The sequence below is a fragment of the Physcomitrium patens genome, chromosome 22, assembly GCF_059467195.1.
Source record: "Physcomitrium patens ecotype Gransden chromosome 22, ASM5946719v1, whole genome shotgun sequence".
NCBI lineage: Eukaryota > Viridiplantae > Streptophyta > Bryopsida > Funariales > Funariaceae > Physcomitrium > Physcomitrium patens.
In genome coordinates this window covers 6,542,467-6,563,715 of record NC_143431.1, presented here as the reverse complement: position 1 = coordinate 6,563,715, position 21,249 = coordinate 6,542,467, and the positions used below count along the sequence as shown (strand labels likewise).

The 21,249-nt window shown below is 39.8% G+C and overlaps 2 protein-coding genes and 1 long non-coding RNA gene across 6 annotated transcripts; 2 read left to right on the top strand and 1 right to left on the bottom strand.

The window, feature by feature from the left end:
• The first annotated feature begins 393 nt into the window (after positions 1–393).
• LOC112274904 (uncharacterized) lies at positions 394–5,131 on the top strand. The gene is made up of 4 exons (XR_002967564.3): positions 394–2,826; positions 3,057–3,200; positions 3,569–3,759; positions 4,101–5,131. It is a non-coding gene; the product is annotated as an uncharacterized LOC112274904 (long non-coding RNA).
• A 3,119-nt stretch (positions 5,132–8,250) lies between these two features.
• On the top strand, positions 8,251–11,539 carry LOC112274980 (uncharacterized). 3 transcript variants are annotated; one of them, XM_024504879.2, is made up of 6 exons: positions 8,251–8,392; positions 8,751–9,125; positions 9,499–9,587; positions 9,834–9,937; positions 10,125–10,767; positions 11,014–11,539. In XM_024504879.2, the coding sequence occupies exons 2-6, from the start codon at positions 9,016–9,018 to the stop codon at positions 11,319–11,321; spliced, it is 1,254 nt and encodes a 417-aa protein (XP_024360647.1). In that variant the 5' UTR covers positions 8,251–8,392; positions 8,751–9,015; the 3' UTR covers positions 11,322–11,539. The 3 variants fall into 3 exon arrangements, with proteins under 3 accessions (XP_024360647.1, XP_024360650.1, XP_073386316.1); XM_024504882.2 differs by having other exon boundaries at positions 8,751–9,130; XM_073530215.1 differs by lacking the exon at positions 8,251–8,392 and having other exon boundaries at positions 8,575–9,125.
• A 162-nt stretch (positions 11,540–11,701) lies between these two features.
• Positions 11,702–19,380, bottom strand: LOC112274978 (endo-1,4-beta-xylanase 3). 2 transcript variants are annotated; one of them, XM_024504872.3, is made up of 12 exons: positions 19,153–19,380; positions 17,846–18,213; positions 17,573–17,697; positions 16,768–17,250; positions 16,370–16,550; positions 15,756–16,105; positions 15,064–15,241; positions 14,183–14,657; positions 13,840–13,904; positions 13,475–13,705; positions 12,557–13,123; positions 11,702–12,270 (listed from the first exon to the last, which is right to left on the bottom strand). In XM_024504872.3, the coding sequence occupies exons 2-12, from the start codon at positions 18,050–18,052 to the stop codon at positions 11,947–11,949; spliced, it is 3,186 nt and encodes a 1,061-aa protein (XP_024360640.1). In that variant the 5' UTR covers positions 18,053–18,213; positions 19,153–19,380; the 3' UTR covers positions 11,702–11,946. The 2 variants fall into 2 exon arrangements, with proteins under 2 accessions (XP_024360640.1, XP_090102199.1); XM_090246073.1 differs by lacking the exon at positions 17,846–18,213 and having other exon boundaries at positions 19,153–19,281.
• Between the last annotated feature and the right edge of the window lie 1,869 nt (positions 19,381–21,249).

Sequence of the window (21,249 nt, the reverse complement as noted above, 5' to 3'; positions counted from 1 at the left end):
ATAACTTCAAAACTTACAATGTATAATCTTGGTAGAGTATTAAAAATAATTATGATAATATATAATTAATTTGATCATTGAAACAATACTATTTTCTTTAAAGAATTTTATTTGCATAAGAACCATATAAAAAAGTTAGAAATGTTCTAATGAATTCTATATAGATAGATGCTTTAAAGAGGTAATAAACAGAAGAAAGAAAATATGTTGCTTTCAAAAACAATTATGTGATCTCCTTCCCTTAATCATAATAAAGCTATTATAACACCCTCTACATTACTTTTAGTTGGAAGAAAGAACTAAAAGGTGAACAATTTAAGAATCATCCACATTTTCTATAGTAAGCAGACCCTCCACCACTTCCACTCTCATTATTTCTACATGTGTTAATACATCATAGCCTCCAAAAATTGTAAGAAGGAAAAAAAAAAAAGAAAAAGAAAAAGAAAAGAAGAAGAAGATGTACATTCTCCCTAAACATAAGATGTGGCTACAAATCCTAATATATTCCAAGACCCCCAAAAGAAACTACCACTTCAGTAGGAATCCAGAAGCTAGCAACAAGCATCCGTCATCTGCATTGAATATTTTGTTGCCCTTGTTCTGGCAAAAGATTGTAGTTATACTTACTTGGTTACAAAGTGCTCTGAAATGGAAATCGGTAGAGTACCAGAAGGGTGGAGAATGGTTTGGCAGTGTCCCCTCAATTACTTAGCAAAATTCTTGTTGATGGCAATTTGTTGATGAAAGTTAAGAACTTATGTTGCTGGTTAGGAAACATCGAAACATCTGGAGTATGTGGATGGGAACAGCTTCTCCCTCTACAGTCGAAGTCTGTTGTCAGTAACCCACTCTATTGGTCACCGTCGGAAGTATTGTAACCTTTTCGCACTGCAATTGATGTATTATATGAGTACGATTCTTCGGGGAGGGTGGCCATCTGACTGGGAAACTCTTTTCGGTAGTGGTGATCATCCGAAGCATTTTAGTTGTGAGGAAATTCTTTGTGGAGTTAGTGAGGAAATTCTTCGTGGAGTTAGATTACTAGAGTACAGAGCAGTAAACTCCAAACTTAGGTGTTGTGGAAGCTGATATTCGTGTATATGCAGTAATCACTACTGATGAGGGAGATGGGTAGATTGTGATTAGGAAGTTTTAGGGGTTTTACTGTTATGGAGTGGGACTAGGTTTGAAGGTGCTGCAGATGTCGCAGCTTTCACTTCCATAAGCATCAGCGCCCTCCATGTGCATCACCCCACTGCGCGTAGTCGCAGTTAAGTGTCCTACTTCCATCTCATTTCGCATTTTGATATAAGAGATTTTTGAATACTTGGGATTTCCCGCCGTCGATGATTAGCCCACATCTGTCGTCGTCTTTCTCGAAGAGTTAGTTTCTGGGGCTTTATAGAAACATAGAGTGTCGTAAGAAGCTGAATGCAGCAGCTCACAATTGAGCTGTTTGCAAATGACTACAGGTTCAAAATCTGGAACGATTGGGTTCACAAGTCACCTCAAAGTTTTGCTACTTCGGACAAACTCGTGGATGATGGTGTCGGCAGCAATATTATCGACAATCACACTGTGTCGTTTTTCATTCTTAAACAAAGTCTCTGCATTGCAATCGAAGTGGCCTTCATTGATTTCTATTTACAGTGCCGTCATCAATTGAAAACAAACGCCGCAGTTTTCCGACAAACGACATGGGCTCAAAGTACTTTGAAACGTATTAAAATATAGTGATGTTGATTGGGATATGCATCAATTTGTCCCATGGTCCAGTGGTTACGACTTTGGACTTTGAACCCAAATACCCGAGTTTGAATCTTGGTGAAAGTATTTGCTTGTTTATAGTTCGAGGCTTTCAACACTTTGGCATTAGTATTTTTTGAAGCAATGATAAAGGAGCGTTCAATATTACGCAGTCAGCTCTTGAGTTAAAAGTTATGAAAAATGAAACTGTCCAAACCTATTAATAGTTTTTACATGTTATATATATATATATATATATATATATATATCCTAGATGAATATTTATTTTTATGTTTGTTTGTTTGTTTGTTTTTTATTCCGACTTCACCGCACATTTGAGAACTCTGCGAGGCCTGAGTGCTGGAAACCCTAACCATGTCCATTATTTTAAAGCTTGCCTAACCTCAAAATAAATCGAATTGCCCAGATAACATAAATGTTTTCGACAGCTTACGGCATGGAGCTTATAGTTCTGACTGATACAACTGGAGAAGACCGCATGCCGTTGGTTGGGTGAGCCATCTCGTAGTGCATAGTCCAACAGAACAAATGAAAAGAGCCTTGGACTCAAAGGATCCTTTGTCAAGAGTCATTAGATTCCAATACTAGCGACAAACATTGTTGCTGCTGAACAATACACTGGAGCATAATGGATTTTGGAAATAACATGCAGACGATGAGGTTTATTGTGATGATGGCATCAACTGTAGCATTTCTGTTTGTAGTCAATGCTCAAGCTCCCGCACCTCCACCCCTTACGGATTATACTTGCAGTGCTAGCGTAAGCAAGCTCTTGGCACACAGCCAGGATCCATGCGCTAACACATCGTCATACGCAGACCTTGGAACATGTGCAAAATATATGAATGATTCTGAAGTATTACCCTGTCTAGTATTGCCTGAGAGTTTGATAGGTGTTGACTATACACCCCGCGTGTTTCTGTAAAGTCACCTTCCTCTCAAAGGTTTTAGATCCAAGCCAAGTTTGAGCATTAACCCGACATCTGCTTTGCAACATCACCGACAATCTCGGCGCCTCCTGCAACATATACGTGAACGGTGTCATACCTCAGTCAAGTAAGAATTTGACCCCTTGTCTTGCTGGCTTGAATTTATTGTAGCCACACCTTCTTTTTTTTTTTTTCAAAGCTTTTAGAAACGTACTACCTCGCTGCGTCGGTGGGTCTAGGCAGGCGTAGATTGTGCACAAGAATGTACTAGGTGACTCTTCTGGAGAATTGTTGCTTCTAGTGGTCGCGACATTCAAAGAGACAAATTTATCTTGCTAGATGGCTTCCTGTCTACAGCAAAAGGAACTTCAATTGCAACGAGTGTGATCATCAGCAGCCTCGTTGCGGCACTTGTCCTAATTGGATGCAGCGCACCAATCTGTATGTGGAAGAAGTTTTTTCGTAGATACTATCAGAAAGAATATGATCAACAATGTCATGGTACGTAGCTTTAGCGCTCTGTTGCATTTCTCTTTGTTGTTAGATATCGACAGAGATAACGCCACATGAACTCGTTAATGGCATCAACAGATATTAGAAATATGGAAGGAAGGCCTACACTATATTTGTAACACGTTCTACGATAAGCCACGTAGAATTTCAGTCCAGAAAAAAAGCTTGGAGAGGCCAGGTTTGGCTCTGTCTTTAAAGTACATGGAGCCTTCTGGATATATTTTGATTTTAGGCCTTGAATGCTAAGGGCTTTCTGTTATTTGTAAGACGAATCAAAGTTTTGTGTAGGTGACACAATGGTCTTAGAATTTTTCCATTTTTTTGTGGTCATTTCCTTATCAAGATTTGGTGATCAGAATGGCATCAGGGAGTACTACCAGATGGTGCAGAAGAGGTAGTGAAGCAGTTGTCAGCTAAGTCTCTACAAGAAAACGAGTAATTTTTCAACGAAGTGACGCTGAATACCAGCAAGCAGCACCGAAATCTTTTACAGCTTCGAGGATGTACAAGTACCTGGAAAACAAGAGCCTTCACCAAGCCTTATTCGGTGGGTAACAAATTGTAATTGGCTTCGGACTTTAAGCATATATGCATGGTAACTGCAGGTTGTTCATAGAAATGGCCAGATTTCCATGTTTAGAAGGGTAACGCATAAGCATTACAATTTGAGGCAACAAGAATGTGTTTACAGATAAACTTTGAGCAATTGTATTAGACGTTGAGAACTACCTTTAGAATAGATATCTGATATGACGCACTTGATTGAGCAGTTTCTAAGGTCAGAGGATCTACAATTCAGTCCAGTTTGTATTTGTCTTCAAGTCTAGAAAGTCTTTGCTTGCAGGTAAGATACCCTATTCTGAAAGCTTTACCGCACATCTCCTGCAGATACGCAGAGGATGACCTTTTGATTGGAAAACAAGACTGAAGATTCTAGAAAGAACGACACGTGGTATGGCATACTTGCTTAAGCGATGTCACACCCGGATTGTGCACAGTGATATCATAGCCAGCAACATTCTTTTGGACAAAGACCTCAATTCTAAGATAGCCGACTTTGGGTTGGCTTGCATCTTCTTCGATAACGACACGCATGTCAACACTTGTATTGCTGGAACAGCATAAGATTAGCATGATCATTTACTACATTGTATAGCAACTATCTTATTTAATGAATCAGTGCGAGTTCATGACCTTTGCTCTAGTTTTGCAGCAATTCAGGTCAGTTTAGCGGTTCATGGTTTGAAGGTTGTAACTTCCGTTACAAAAGTTTATTGATTTGGTGACACATTGGTTATTTAGCGCCGAAGTTTGCGATGCGGGGGCAATTGACAGAAAAAGCCAACGTGTTCAGCTTTGGTATTGTTGCTTTGGAGCTCATCAACAGTCGTGCCAACCTTGACCTCCGTCTTGAACAAGATACCGCCTATCTCCTTGGCTGGGTACGTCTTCTCTTTCATTCCATACTTTACCCGGAAGAAGATGTCACACTCTTTTCAAAATACACCACGTGGCTGACTAACTGGATCTACACCAAAGCAAGCATGGCAATTGTACATAAAAAAAAATTGATGGACCTGCTTGACCCGGCAATAAGCTGGACTCACGATGCTATGGAAGAGGCGGCCCGTGTTGTGGAGATGGCACTCCTGTGCACACATTTGCGGTCGTCAGTAAGACTCACCATGACAACGGTGGTGGCAATCCTCACATGAAGAAATAATGTGATCATTCTTTGAATGTGATCATTCTTTGAATTCTTTGATGTTTTCGATTACAACAACATAGATAAAAAGTAGTGCAGCATGGAAAGAACAAAACTGGGTCTCAATTCCTATGTTCAATCATATCCTTTCCGGGGGGCACATTTGTCAAGTAGTAATAACAACACCAGTATTGTCAGTCCTTTGGAGCCTCAATAGATTGCCAAAAGTACCCACATTTGTTGATTAATTTTCACCTGCACTGATGGTTGCTCCCTACCGATTCATAGAGAGCTTTATGAAACTACCACAAAACATCTCGTCCTTTGATATACTCTCGTGATCTGCATCACAACCGAGTCAACAGTTTATGAAATCTCCGGAACGGCCATTCCTCCTCGTAAGATTTGAATGTGATGCCAATAGTCCCGCTTTGCCGGCCCACAAATCAGGGTCTCAAGCTTCACCTGATTTTTTGTACAATCTTATGTGTTAGTGGTAGTAAAATTTGTGCTGAGAAGAGCTTTCTGCTAAAGGTGTTATTGGTATTTTTGGCCATGTGGGACTCTGAGTGGATATTATGGTAGAACTCGATCTATAACGATTTGTAAAGATTGGAGCATGACTGGAGCATACAGTCCCCCCCCCCCCCCTCCAGTTCCCTGTCCCCTTTTCTCGTCTCCCATTTCAACCCACTCGTCCCTAGTTTCTGACCCCCACCATCCCTTGTTCTTGTTCCAAGTGTTCCCCAAAGTTTCCATCTTCACAATCAAGCAAAAGTCATTTTTGTCTCAATGATTTGTCTCTATGTTTATATATGTAAGTAAATAAATAACCCAGATAGAAATATATATATTTCTCTTTTCCACTTGCACTTGATTGCCCACTCACAACAATTACAAGTGTTTTTAATAAGATTAAGGATCATGTTGATACAACCTTCAGTTGCTCGCTCCAATTTGATGGCACATCTATCTAAAGCTCAAGCTGTTTTCTTCACAAAATCAACATCAACCTTGGTAGCATACTCGAACTCATAAAGCACTTGCATGAGAAACATACTTGTTAGTGTATAAAACATTACAGATATTAAGGTTCTATACTACATTCAATAAACAAGCGTTTTATTTTTTATTTTTTATTTTTTTGTTCCACACTCAGTTGTCTTGGATAATACACTACTTTATGGTCACTTCCACCTTGGAATAATATTAATAAAGGAGCATAATCTTGAACCTAGAAACCACCTCAAAAATAAGGAATAGATGACAAGACCTAATCAAGATTACAATTAGACACAAGTTTGATCATGATCTCCAACTTCTCCATCTTCATGAATATAAGATCATTATACTTGCAAAAAAATGCATGTACACTTTTGTTATATCACAATCTTCAATGCATGCAAAGTCACCATAGTAAAGTGTCTCAAATCCAATAAAATTAGTTCACCAAATAGCTCTCCAGTACTCCCCTAAGCAAAATAATAAAGTGTAAATTGCTTGTTAATTTTTGTAATAAAATTGTTTGTGGTTCTTCTATCACAATGAGAAGTATTGATCTTTATGTTTGTGGTTCTTCTATCACAATGAAAATTGTTTTTAAGATAATTATTGTTTGTACAATTGCTACGGTGGCTGTTTATATTTTAACTTACATGGTTGACTAATTTTTGTTCACTTGTGTGATGAACTGAAGGATTTGAAGATTGTAATGTGCATGTTATTTGTGAAGTTACAAATGGTCTTGTTTGACAATTCTCATCTTTTGTTTTCATAGAACTGCAAGGACAAGCTTTAGATCTTGATGTTGTTTATGGGCATCTGAGAGATGCTTGTACCAACTTCACTTATTGAATTTTGTTACCACACAATTCTTGTTTTGACCATCTGTACATACATTTTACATGTTCTTGTATTGTCTATTTCAAAAGAGATATTGACAGAGTGTGTTGAGTAGAAAAGAAAAATAAATTGTTGATAGAGGGAATCAAACCCATGCCCCTTTGGACTGGTACTTGCAATTCGCATTATTCCACAAATAGTGTGCATTACAACTAGAGAGCTTGTATCCTATGAATAGTGTGTATCATACTTATAAAGAATACACAGTATTTGAATTTACACACTAATTACGGATATTAGTGTAGCTTAATAAGGATCTGAAGATTAGTACATTTTTAGCTTTTCTTTTTCTAGATTTTTTTTTAAATATTTTATTTTTTTATCCATATATTTGCTAAGTAATTTGTACAGGAATTTCACCAATCTATTAATTAATTCTGTAAATGCTTCTAGCCTAAAAATTCTTTCCATGAATTTTTAAATATAATTTATTTTTACAATAAGTGTATTAATATATTTATTTGAGTAGTTATTCAATTTGTTTTTACTTGTTGAAATGATAAAGTATTGGTCTTTTATCTTTTTTAATATATATACTGCTTTTGTGCCCATGTTTCTAGTCACATTTTGTGTGGTTTTGTATAGTTTCTCAGCAAGTCATCATGGATACATTACATGACATAGTCGCTGAATTTTTCCAAATCAGAACATGTGAAATTTAAATATGCTTTCATACAAGGCTCTGGAAAAACCAAAAGAACACAAAAATTTATGACTTTTCATTGGTTAAAGAACACTGTACATTATCTTTAGCTAGAGATTGTTTCAAATGAGCTTGAGATGGTTTTAAACAGATAATATTTATAAAATGTATGTAGTCATATGAAAAATATCAATTTACTTGTGTTTGAATTCAAGAACTTTCCACAACAAACAAAAATTAATTCACCTTGCATGTGAAACGAAGAGAAGCTATTTTGAGAAGCTCAAAAAAATGCTCCGAACAAACAAACAAACAAACGGTATTTATTTTGAAATGCATGTGAAACGAAGCATTTAATTCACATTCATCAAAGTTCAATTTTTTATCACAGCACACGCACAACAGTGTAAGAACGATGAATGGATGGATGAGATTTCACGATGACCAAACAACTGCTGCTGCAAAACGATTCCCCATTCCAGCAGAAGTGAAGCTATTTTGAGAAGCTCAACAGAAGGTTAGTTTGATATTCTCATTCATCAAGCTCAGTATTACACTCCGCACTTGGCTATATTTTGAACCCATGTATCAATACATGTTCATATATATATATATATATGTGTGTGTATGTGTGTGTGTGTGTGTGTATGTATGTATGTATGTATGTATACACACAGACAGAGCCTGAAAGAAGTGAAAGAATGATCCATTCCAAGACGATGTTGAAGATTGAGAAATCTGCATGTCGCTGGATGCATTTGACGGTGCTCTGGGTTTGTGGGTTGCGAGCAAACTGAGCTCAACATCATGTTTATCGATCCTCACCCCCTCCTTAGAACACAAAAGGAGTACAACATGTTTGTTGTTTCGACTGGTAGAATCGCTGAATGAGCAACCTGAAGGTTGCGGTTTTGATGCACTGATTAGCAGGTGGGTGGTGAGGATGCGTGGAAGCGTTCTCTCGTGAGCAGTCTGGTTTCGTTTCACATGCAAACTTGGTTGAAAGATGCTTCAGTGATCGACGTTTCGGAAGTGTGTCCCCGAGTTCTTATCCATCCGGTCAAGCCGGAAACAGTATAATTCCTTGTCGTGGAAGAATGTTTTTTGCTTTTCTTGCACACTTCTGCGGCGGTGTGGTGCTAGAGTGTCGGAGTTTGGATGGCGTCACATGTGTTGCTGTGAGCTTTCTTGCTGCTGAGTGATCAGCGTCTCTGTCTTGTCCTTGGGCCCCCGCGATCCTTCCCAACCGACACACTTAATTTTGAACGTGGTTCCTGTCTGTACTCAGATGCATCGGGATCAGTGTCGGCATCTCTTCCTATCTCTTCACGAGGAATTGCCTCGCCCCAGTTTAAATTATCTCGGCAGAGGCCATCGTTGGGGTTTGCATCGTTTGTTGCGTTGAGTTTCTTGCGAGGTGCTTGGTGACCACCAGACCTGCGAGATGTTGCAAATAATTTTCAAGTCTAAGGAGGCGGTTGGTGTTAGAAACTGTGTCACTGAGCCTACGCAAGTGGGGTTTTAGACTCTGTGAGGGAGCGTCCCCTGAGGATATGGATGCCATGGCAGTATCGGTTGAAGATGGAGTGCAGCACAGTCATGCTGGGCAAGATGAGCAAGCAAGGGTCAGCAACGGTGGTCCGGTGGCTTTCGTATGGAGACTGTGAGGTTTTTACCTTTTTATTTATTTATTTGGTTTTTCTCTCTATTTCCTTTTAGTCTGCATCGCAAACCTGTGACTCTCTGCTATTTACACTTCATAGCTGAAAAAGTTCACGCTATAAATTCCAGCGAGCGATTTCTGTGTTTCCAATGTTGACTGACACTCGCCTAACTCGCAACTCAGCTACACAGGGAGTTCAAATATTCAACTTCCAATTTGCACAGCAAATCCAATTGCTTTTTACACATTTCTTCAAATGATTTATTCAATTTGTTGATGAAACTTGAGCGCTTGAGTAGCCCTCCTTTCTTCCTCCTCTTCGTCTGCTCGTGGTTTTGATGGCAAAACTTGAATCGTGACAATCTGGCTGCAGATTTGCAAGAATAGCAAGCTACATCACCCGAATACGTCGTTTCTTTGTCTTCTCGGTGGCCGTGGGGGGAAATCTAGTACTCAGGGAAGGTGAAAAACAGCCATTGTTCTCTTCTTGCAATGCATTCGTCCGTGAGAAAATCTTTTTTGGGGGTAAATAGTTGCAACGCCTCGAACTAGAACATGCAAGAGGTTGCGTGGTTCAATGACATGAGCTTTTGGGATATTCGCAACTTGAGGCACTCTCCTTATCATATTCTGGATGAAGGGATCTGTCCATATCACAATAACTTATATCTACATTTTCAGTTATACTCACAACGCGAGTAAATGCAGAAGGAAAAATTTCGAAGAACGACAACAAGGTTGAGGAATACATACTTGTGGAAACCCCTGGAGCTTGTGAGCCTGAAATTGTTGAAATAGTTGTCTTTCAGCAGGTAAACGACGTCTCGCATTTGCTCTTGATGCTTTAAGTTACCAACTAGGAGTTGCAGCAGTTAGCTACCAAGTTGTTGTAAGAAACGCCAGGAAAACCAGCGGTTATAACTTTTTCCTATCCTTCAGTTGATATGCATATCAACTGCATATCAACTGATTTTTGTAAGTGGAACGTTTAACTTGCAGGAAGCTATTAATCCTGGTCCTCATAACGTTGATTCAAGAGCGGTGGAGCTCCATCATGAAGATTGCGGAAGCAAACGCAATGCGCCAACCAAGGAAGACCACCAATTACGAGTTTCTGTGGCCCATCACCCAAATCTTGATGTCGAGGAATATGAAGTTCGTGCGAATGAGCCTACATCAGCTATCAGACAGGCCACAACCGATCTTCGCCCAGGGGTGCTAACTTGGGAGAACTGTGACTCGAAGTTTGTGGAGCTATATCTTGAGGATTGTGGAAACAAGTGCACCGTCCATATCAAGGTGGCCCAGGAGTTTGAAACTTGGGACGCTATTAATTCCACACTATTAAGGGCTGACAACCATGAGCATCATACAATTGAACGAACATCAGCCATTGTCCTGCCCACAAACGACCATTACCGGCAAGAACAAATTGTGGCGACCTGTGGAACTGTCGATGTATCACCCCTGGAGCTCAATCTTCATGACCATTCCAAAGCAGACACAGATCAAGCTGACTTTACTCAAGAGAAAATTGCTTCCCAAGAGAAGAAGTTTCTGGATGTTGACATAATCAGCGACAAATGCGTTTTTCTTCAATCCCCCTCCCCGCTCAGTGTTACAAATGATATTGCCAAGTCGCGTAAGTGAAAGACTTTCTCAATTGTTTTAAGCCTGTAATTTTTTAACTAAATGTTCACTGAACAAATCCTGGGCAGTCGGGAGCGCATCAAAGCAACCAGACCAGCAATATCTGATTTATTTGCTCAGGTATCAAGGTTAGATAGATGCCAGCCAAGTGTATTGCAATATTACAACGCGTGCCTTATTAACTTTTGAGGTGTAACACGTTTTTTTTTTCCGCTTATGGTTGGGGTTCTTGCCACAGTGAAAGTCTCCTCCCTTGAATCACCGAAGAAGAGCACAAGCTCACCGAAGCTCAACAAATACAATTCCATACAGCAGCTTAATGCAATCGTTGGGGAGCAATTGATCAAGTACTTACAGTTTCTGGAGAGGAGCGTCGTTCCTGGAAAATTGGAACACGCAACTTGGAAGACGACGCAAAGGCGGGCTATCATCTTGGTCACTCTGGTTGCCATTGCAGTGTGGGCTAGAAACGCCAAGCATTTGCATGAATCCATGCCACGCATTAGGGGCTTTGCTATCAATGTACATATCAGGAGCCGCTTGTAACTGGACTATCTTAACGCAGGTTTTTGCAGCATTGTAGAGTAGTGCAGCTCTCGCTGGGGTAAACTTTGCAAGAAAAATGTAGAGACAGTTTTTGTCGTTTGTACCATAGCCTAGAATACCGTTGTCGCATACAATTTCCCCTGAAGTTATTCCTTGATTTAACTTTCATGCCAATGCGTTTGTTTATATTACAAAAATGTAAGCTGGCATTGACTTTACTAGACTTGGCGACATTGTTTACGTTTTTCTATGTGCATTCAATAAGGAATTATCGGATTCTGAAACTTTTCCACAAAAAGCAAAAAAAATTACATTTTCTATTGATATTTACTCATCATTGTTCAGCACATTTTTGTCATCAAAGCATCCGAATACCCATATAAAGTGGAAGTTCTGATCGTGTAATCAGATAGCCAAAACGATATTTTTCAGTATCTTTACTATACATCCAATCGAAAAATATTGAATATAAATATTGTCTCCCCTGTATTCAATAACTCGACTCTGATTATGGTTGTCAAGTCTGGGTAAAGCCCAGCAACGCTATGGGTTCAATTCCCCCAACCATCTACAACTACAAAAAACTACAAGTTAAATTTCACCTAACCTCCTAACTCGGGTCTAACTACAGTGACAGCTCAAGAACCAAGGTCCTATTTCCTTTTGGAACTTCAAAATCCACGGCAACTTCACCAAGTTCTCCTAAGTCTACGATAGCTTTATAGCGTCCATAGTAACCCCGAAAACAAAGTTCACCATATTGTCCGGCTCTTCCATGAAGCCTTGTAGTCCATTCCTCTTTCACAGAGATGAAGCGCTTGCCAGCGGCATTGACACGTTTGTCTGAGTCAACAAGGAAACCATTTTTTCTTGAACATGCCCCTTCCCAGAAACCCCACAGCATGATTCCTTCCACACTTGGGTGAGCGAAGGATTCCCATAACATTACCTTCAATAAAACCCAATTTTCACATCAATAAACATAAGTTTACACAACTATACAGCATGTTGCAGCCGGTAAAACTAACTTCTAGCCGTGCTGCCTTCCTAAACATTCAAATTCATATCCAACATCAAGGCACTTACTATCAAAAGATGTGTAGACAGTTCCTTCAATTTCTGCGTTCATGATGATCACAAAAGCATATAACTCAGACAATCTTCATCTTCTCATCTCTAAACTATATTAACATTTGGCAACAAAGCTCGTCTGAGAGGAGATAGGTTATATGTACCTCAAGGTCATCTGCTCGGATATACTCATTATCTGCTGCAACGTCAATTTCAGTCATCCATATTGGTAAGCCCACGGTACTCAATTTGTCCAAAGAATTACAAATGATTGGACCGATTGGAGTATCAACATGACCCTGCACCCCTATGCCTCCAACTGGTGCACCTTTTTTCATCAGCCACTTAATCTGTTCAACATATTTTTCAGGGGTAGAATTCCCGTCTTCCCCATCTTCTACATGATAGTCATTTACAAAAAGAACAGCCTCAGGATCAAATTGGTGAGCCATTTTGAACATATACGGTAAAATGTCTGGACCCAACCGATCTCGAAAGAAGCATCCGTGAAGCATCTCATTATTTACATCATAATGTTGAAATTTTCCCCTGTACCGACTGAGCAGGTCAACCGCTCGATTCTGTAAAGCGTCCGCCACTTCTGTGGGAGAGAGTGTTTTGAGCCAATCTTGACACGAACAGTCTGCTTCCCAGAAGATGCAATGGCCACGCATTGGTATTTGATGTTGCAAGCAGAATTCAATCATCTCATCTGCATCTTTGTAGTTGAACTGTTCACAAATCATCGTTATCAGTGCCAAAAAAACGTCCAAATAAAGACGGTAAAAGTAATCTTAACATGTTTTAACTCGGAAAGCTCCTCAGAGTAACGGTGTGTCTTCATGAAAGCATAAACATCACGTCTGTTTACACACCAATTTTGGAGAAGATGCACAGAAAGAGCGGCCAGTAGAAAAACAAAAGATATACCCGGACAACTACGAAGGGTAAAACAAGGTTTGCTGTGAGAAAGAATAACTGGTACTGCATGGAAACTGTAGTAACAAAGTTTACAAAAATCATTTTAGTTAAGGAATATAAGAACTCGAATGCTAATCTAGAAAATAGGGAAATAAGCTCACAATGCCACGTTGTGGTTCAGTCCAACCCCATTTGATCTCATTCTCGAAAACTGCCCAGTTGAAGTTTTGGAGGAAAAACTGCTTGTAGCTGTTATTGTCCAGACTCCAACGGTTGATGCAAGAACCTAGTGGAAAACTCCTGCTCGTCTGCTCAATCCTCACAGAAATGCCAGACGGAACGGGGCAGTTGTTTCCATTTTTTAGTTTTAGAAATACATCTCGTTTCCGGACCTGCAGAGACAACTGTTTATGAGAAAGAGTACATGAACTGGACAATACTTGTGACTCAAGAGATTCCCGTTTGTCATAGGAGTCGATATGCAGTCAAAACCTACAATGTAGTATAAAACAAACTCTTCGCGTACCTTATCTGCTTGAACCTTCAAGATTGGAATACGAGCGCTTCTGTCGACCGCGAATATTTGCAATCCTGCCACCAATTTTACATGTTACTTGACGTATACCCCAAAATATCTTAATTGAAACATACCCACAGTACAGGTGATGATCATCAGAGAAGTGTACTTCACTGATGGGCATTCAAAAAAATCTTTAGGTAAGTTCGGATATCACTGGCCAGACTAAAAAGAAATATCTTAAATTCAATAATATACTTTGTGTAGGAAGACAGGAAGCCATAAAGATTCACTGTGTTGATAATTCAGGCAAAGCGTACACAGAGATGTGAATACTTGGGAACGCGCATACCAGCAAGCATAAGATCCACTCCGGATTCTGGACCTTGAGCATAAACCATCGCATGTTTTGGCTTCTTCTCCAACCGGAATGATCCCATTATCTCTTTCCATGACTTGTCATCAGCTTCCACGTCTCCTCCCGTCACCCACTTCCCATCCAAACTCAAAGCAACATTCACTTTCTGCCCTACCTTACCCTGACATCTTCCAACTCGTACCCAAGCCGAGACTTGATAGGACACATAGAGCTCTAGTTTGTCGGTGATTGTTTGGGCAGGACCTTCCCAAAACTGTGTTCGATTGGAAGCAATAAGACAATATCCACTCAAATAAGGAGGGCACGCTAGAGACATAGCGGCAGCAGGTGGAACAATAGTAGGGGCTCCTGATGCAATGGAAAGCTGTGCACAGCCCTGGCCAAACCAATGTTTTAGACCATGTTTTAGGTCGTAATTCTCCACAATATTTACACCATATTTGGGATTCTGCCACAAGGTCAATTTTTCTTAGGTATTAGTCAAGCCGCTCTGGGACGTAGTTCTGAATCATGATCATAGCAGTAGCTCGTAGAATATACAAACATAGCAGATGTAATGTGGGTTATCACTAATATCTAAAAAAGAAATCGAGAATACATTCACTAGTAAAGGAAGAACACATTGGGCGTTGAAAACTAAAGGAAAAATCCATATCAAAGATTTAAGCTGTCTATATTCAGCAACATGACTCCACTTAATAGACAACGAAGGAACAATATTGATGAGCGCCTCGTGTTCTAGACATGCTGAGCTGCTCCACATGCACTAAAATGAGCTCATGGAAAAGTCAAAATGGTTTGCGAACACTCAATTGCACTGCACAGTTGCTATGATAAATAGACGAAATACTTACCGTAATTACAGGGGGCGCAGCTGCCTCTGGTTTCGATGCAGGTTGAATGAGAAAGCTGTCCACAAGAATATCTGTTCCCGGAGGCGGACCCTCTAAATAAACAGATGCTATAGCAGGTGCTTTCAACAATATCAGCCTGCCCTTCAAATATTTCCACTCCGTGGAGGTTGCCTCTATGCTGCACCAACATTAAATTGGAGTGTTACATATAGTGTTATGGTGAATTTGGTGGAATAATTAAACATCTGACGCTTGTGGTGATCATCGCAACAGGTACAATAAACCATCTATCTAAATGAATACAGTTGGGATAAAGAAGTTGAACTCCTCGCACAAAACCCATAGCAATATGTGCATTTTCAGATTTCAGATCGCCTCTATTCGAATGCTTCCAGTGACATCAACTACTGCGCAAGATTTAGATACAAATCCTAAAGACCTGATAAACGAAGAGAGTATGATATATGCCTGCCCTCAATACCCAACGATAATTGAACATTTTATCTGAATCTCTGGTGAACATATCCATATCATCATCAGGTAATGATTCAACGGAACTTTTCACGAACTTCACGTTACTCTCTGTGAGATAAGATAAGACAACTTAACATCAGAGTATCCCTAGTGGAGCCAGAGCTCATGCTGGAAAAAGAATTTCGTAAATAAAGACAAACGTTTGTTGAACTACCAACCTTCCCATGGTGATGTAACGCTCGCTCTTGTCAGCTTCTTGAAGATAGAGAGAAGCCCGCACAGGTGCCCTGGAACAATTGCCAGACATGCGGACAGTAGCCACAACGTCGTACATAGTCTCAAGGTTAATCCGATTCGTGATGGTCTGCTCAATACCAGACCAGGTGTCTGTACGTTGGGTTGCCACGGCGAAAAATTTCCCCTCCAATGGGAGAACTTTCGAACCCTCTAAGGAGTCACACACGAGACCATTGCAGCCCTTAAAGTTCCAATTTTGCAGCCCATGAGCAAAGGTTGCATTTTGTGTGATGCTTTCAGAAATTCGAATTTGAGTATTGTGTTCTTCTACCTTTCCACAACACAGAACTAAAAATGTCAGTTTCAGACGCATTTACCTGAAACCCTCAAAAAAAGCCTCCCAATACACCGTCTGAAAATACTGAGGTGATCCAAACCAATTTATGAAAAGAATATAGATACTATAAGTAACAAATTTATACGAACACAAACGAAACTGAGGTAGACTTGAAGATCCACGTCTTCAACCAATTAAACGGTTGTCATGCTCGCTCTCACCTCTCTCTCTCTCGAAACGTTCGTCCAATGTTCTTACCTGTTTCATAGCAGACGATCCTTGACACTGGGGCGGATTGGGACGTTTGATAACGACTGTGGACACTAGCAGATCAACACCATTGGGAGGTCCTTCTAAATAGAAAATGGCCGCTCGAGCAAGTGAATCCAAGTTAAACTTGCCTTCGAGCAAAACCCATTCCGTGTTCGATGCCTTCACTCTTGCAGGTTGTCAGTCATCCATCAAGGACAGAATTAATTCATTACACACAAATGAACCATGATGAAGCACAAGGACACTCAAAGTTCATCGTCTGAAAGTAATTTCAGTATCACAGATTAAGAAGGAACAGGGATACACATGATTCTTCAGCATCCTTACGACAGCTAAAGTGAAAAGGTCAGTACTGGGTAATTAAAAGTGAAGACGGCGCATACCTTCCGACAGGTATGTAACGTATGTTGGAACCTCCGAAGTCAAGTTTAATTGTGGCCGAAACATTAGGTATTTCATGAGAACTCCCTGTGGTACGGACCATCGCTGCCAAAAGGTAATTTGCATTAGGCTGCACTAGATCGGTTATATTTTGCGCGATCCCCTGCCACCCCTCTCTCCTATTCAATGCTACAGCAAAAGGTTTCCCACTTGGACCCTTGATGCCTTTCCAATCATTTACACCTGAATGCATAACTTGGCACCCTAAACCCCACCATCCCTCGAGTCCAGCATTGAAAGTAGGGTTGACAAGGACATTTCCTCCAACATCCGGCTCTTTTAGTTCAGAAGTAATAGAAAAACGGCTTGCAAGTATATCGACTCCCCCTGGAGGACCTTCCAAGTAAACCAAAGCTTTGACAGGTGCTGCGTCAATTTTCAACTTGCCCTTTAGAACCGCCCACTCTTGTTTCGAGACTGGACCGCTGCACAAAGGGAAAATATCTATTCACAATACGATCGTAATCTTCAGGTGACAAAGCACCAATTGCGAATGTCGAAAACACATCATGAGAAAAAGAAATGCGCAACGAGCGACAAGGAGCCAAGGTAGAGGGCAGTAACAGCAGGTAGTCTACATAAAATCTACACATTCCCAATTCTCTACTACACGCATCGTGCCTCTGAAAACTGACTGCATGGGTTAACTTCAGAACCACTCTCAAACCAATTCACTCCTTCATTTCCCCCTCAACTTCAAAACTTTTGTGCACTATGCATTGATAAATGCAGGTAAAAGCACCGCACCTGGCAAGAGAAACGTAAGACACATTGTTCCCTGCATTCTCCAGCTTCAATGTGACCCGCACATCAGCTAGCTCAACAGGGCCGGAAATGGAAACGCAAGCTTCCACATTGTACTCCAAACTTACCTAGACGAAGAGTGAAGTGAGTTGGTACACTAAACAAAAAAACAAATAAAAACAAAAAAAGAGCCTCACACCATCATGAAGCACGATAGTGGACTGCCATACGAGCTTTCATGAGCCAATTTTTTAGTGCTTGCTGTACAATTCTAACCTTTATTTGGTTAGAAATGTCCTGCATAATACCCTGCCACGCTTCTTTCCGATTGTGTGCAACGCAATAAAATGGATGTCCACTTGGTGGACGCCCGCATTGAGGGAGTGTATCGTTGATCGACAAAGAGCAACAAAGGGGCTGCCATCCATGGTCTGAGCCCCATATGAATGTAGGATTGACAATCAAATCAGTCACTTCAGCCATGACACCTCGTATAGACAGTCTCCTTCTGATAATTTCTTGCGTCAATTTGGCAGCTGATCTGACAATGTTCCAAGCGGCCGGGACACTCAAACTAGCTGAAAATTATCACAAGATGAAGATCTTACGTTCTGAGACTTTCGACAGCCTTTACCAACATGTACCTGTGATCTAGGCACCAAGTCAAGCAAAATGAGATTGCAGAAATTGTTCACGTTAAATCACAGTATACAACCCCTCCCTCGCAAAATCACATCATAAAAGTTGCCGATTCCTATGCAGACTTCTACCCACAATGTTGGTTTCAAAGAGAAATAAAATCGCCTACGTCTTTCTAACAAAGGTATATCAATACAAAGGCATTTGCAGGGACATCAGGTGAATTCATCCTGGTTAACGCAATAGAAAATGGTGGCGATGCGTGGTCCGAAACAAGTCGGATAGGGGAGGTCAAGAGTGCAAAATGTGTAAGAATCACCTCAGCGGCATTCCACATCAAGGGAAAACCTCTTCGGTCCGAGGAGGATCATGAAACTCGTACAAACAAACTCATCATTATTGTTTCTTTTTTTTTTTTTTAATTTTTAATGTTTTTCTCACAGATAATCATCCACACACCAACTAAGTCATCGAGAACATGTTCTATGGTACTGAAGCAAAATAGGTGCTGGGGACGCCAAACCATAGGTACATCCAAAAATCTCCCTAGAACTATCGAATCAAATCCGCTGCTAAACAGTTCAATACACCACAGTTGACTAGGTTCTGAATCAATAGAACACAAGTAACATCACAATTCTGAACACAAGCACATGATCATCAAAAGAAAAATTATACCCAATCCCCATTTAGATGCACTAAAACAGAGTCGCATTACACAATATCTGAGCTCACAGCACTCATTCTCACAATCGGGAAACTAGTATACCTCCGCACTAACTACCGACTCCAACCACACACGATTCACGTCCTTAGATCAACTACCTGGCCACTCACAACACCCACCAGGAGAATTCAAATCGACAAATCGGAAAAAACAGAGGTTGAGCAGTCACCAGCCCAGCCGAAAATTGGAGAACTCAAAAAGGGAAGCAGAAACCCACCATCAAGGGAGTCTCGCCGATGTCAATCAGCTCTATCACAACCGCCCTGATTTGAAATTCAGGCCGTGAACCACCAAGAGAAAACGCACAAACGGCCTAAATATGGAAACCCACATAAAAAATAAGGGTGTGTCCACAGCAACGCTGGACAATGATGCACTCCGTGCAGCCGGAATTGATTGGTGGGCTGCCAATCGGCGAGAAGTGAGTTGAGGGGTGCGATCCCAGAGGCCCTAAAATTCGAAGACACGGCCACGTTTCCAAGGAAAGGTACCCCGCTCCCCCTGCTCACTCGGTTCTGCCTCCGATCCTATTGGCGCCACGTAACCTTGCTTTCGTGGCGTCGTCGTAGTAGATCCATCTCGCTAAAGGTCCTTACTGTTGCCAAACCCCCTTTGGCATATGTTTGCTGTCTTGTTGAATAATTCTGTATGTTGATTTTATATGTTTTGAAATTATATTCTAGAATAACAATTGATTGAAAATTGGATGATTGGAATGGGAGGGATAATTGCAAAGAATGTATTGTCGTCTAGAGATGTATAGTTGATCAGGGTTTTTAGTATTGCCATCTTGACTTACTATTATGGCCACACCACTCACAAGCATATTGTAGCACAAAAGCATAATAGAAAGGCACTTAATTTCTTAAAATTAGTTAATTAATTACTTTTTTATTTTATTTTATTTATATATAAAGGTATTTGTAGCATGCACAATGATGACATATGTAGATTGCATTAAGAAAGAAGTTAAGAGCACTAAGATAGATCATATAAGCAATCATTTTACTACAGTTGCTATTAACTTCAATCTTTTGATGGACCTAAACTAAGATTAAAAGTTTCTTGCATCTTATAACTACATGTGAGTCTCTATCTTTATAAGTTTTTTTTTATAATTATGTAGATTTACTTATACAAATAGAACCATAGAAAGTTGTTATGGACTAAGAATTTATAAGAAGTAACCAAACTTTATCAAGATACTATAATATTTTATTTTATGGACAACAAATATGATAATGTCAAACTCATAATTAAGAAGGAAAGACTTAAGGTGTTAATGAAAGGCTCTATCTATACAAGGCATGAATAAGATATTCATATTATTGACGTATAAAGATAGGTAGTTGGAGCCATTTTAAGAAGTTTCTAGAATTGGGACTAAATTGGTGGTCTATATGACATCCACCATAGAATATTTTAAAAGGACTAAAGGCAGTTTTTTTAGTGGGATCCATTGTTAGAAACATTTTAGAAAATTCTAAGATAATTGGACAAAATATAAATAAGACCAGCTAAAGTCATTGGGGTATTTGATCAAATATGGCTTTAGCTTCTTTTTCTCGGTAAAGTTTGGTTTGTATTTTTTGGTTTGTTTTATTTTATTCTCTTTTGCTCTGTTATGCCTTCTATGTTCCATTTTGTTTAATTTTATTTAGTTTTGCTCTGGTTTGCTTTATCTAATATTGTGAGAAAATTTCTCAAGGTATAGGTGTTATTCAATCTCAAGATTTCTTTTTCACATGTCTCATTCAATATGTTATCTTGATTATCTATTAGGTATACATTCCCTCCTTTGATCACCTTGGTTTTAATATGAAGCTGGTTGGAAATTCCAATTAAGATGTAATTTTTTGTAGAACCACAATTCTAAAGCACTCGATATAGCTATTTTCTTAATCCAGCATATCTTTTATGCTACAATTTCCTTGCTAGACTCTACTATTGTAATGTCTTTTCTCCTTTCAATTGACTTCTTAAAGTAGCTTGTAGTAGCCTTAAAACAATACCTAATATGACCATAACAACTATCGTCTAATTAAATGGTGGCTATTGACATACTACCAAAGAACATACTAACATTCACTCTGATACCAATAAAGTGGGACTTTAAGATAACAAATCTCAGATATGACGTTATCTTTGGTATGCCATGATTAAAGGTAGAAAATAAGTAAGTTGATTGCCTAGCAAGGACAATCTCCTTCAAAGATAATAGATGTAAGGTGACTCTTTGTGCCTTTGCATTGAATGAGATAGTAAAATAATCTACTACTAAAGGCTTATTTATAGAGATGACCTTTACGAAGAA

Coding starts and splice junctions, on each gene's coding strand:
- LOC112274980 (XM_024504879.2), top strand. CDS start 9,016: ATGGATGCCATGGCAGTATCGGTTGAAGATGGAGTGCAGCACAGTCAT. Junction 9,126..9,498: donor GTGGCTTTCGTATGGAGACT/GTGAGGTTTTTA, acceptor ATCTGGCTGCAG/ATTTGCAAGAATAGCAAGCT. Junction 10,768..11,013: donor AAATGATATTGCCAAGTCGC/GTAAGTGAAAGA, acceptor TTCTTGCCACAG/TGAAAGTCTCCTCCCTTGAA.
- LOC112274978 (XM_024504872.3), bottom strand. CDS start 18,052: ATGGCTGAAGTGACTGATTTGATTGTCAATCCTACATTCATATGGGGC. Junction 15,242..15,755: donor CGTTACATCACCATGGGAAG/GTTGGTAGTTCA, acceptor ATGTTGGTGCAG/CATAGAGGCAACCTCCACGG. Junction 14,658..15,063: donor CTGCGCCCCCTGTAATTACG/GTAAGTATTTCG, acceptor ACCTTGTGGCAG/AATCCCAAATATGGTGTAAA.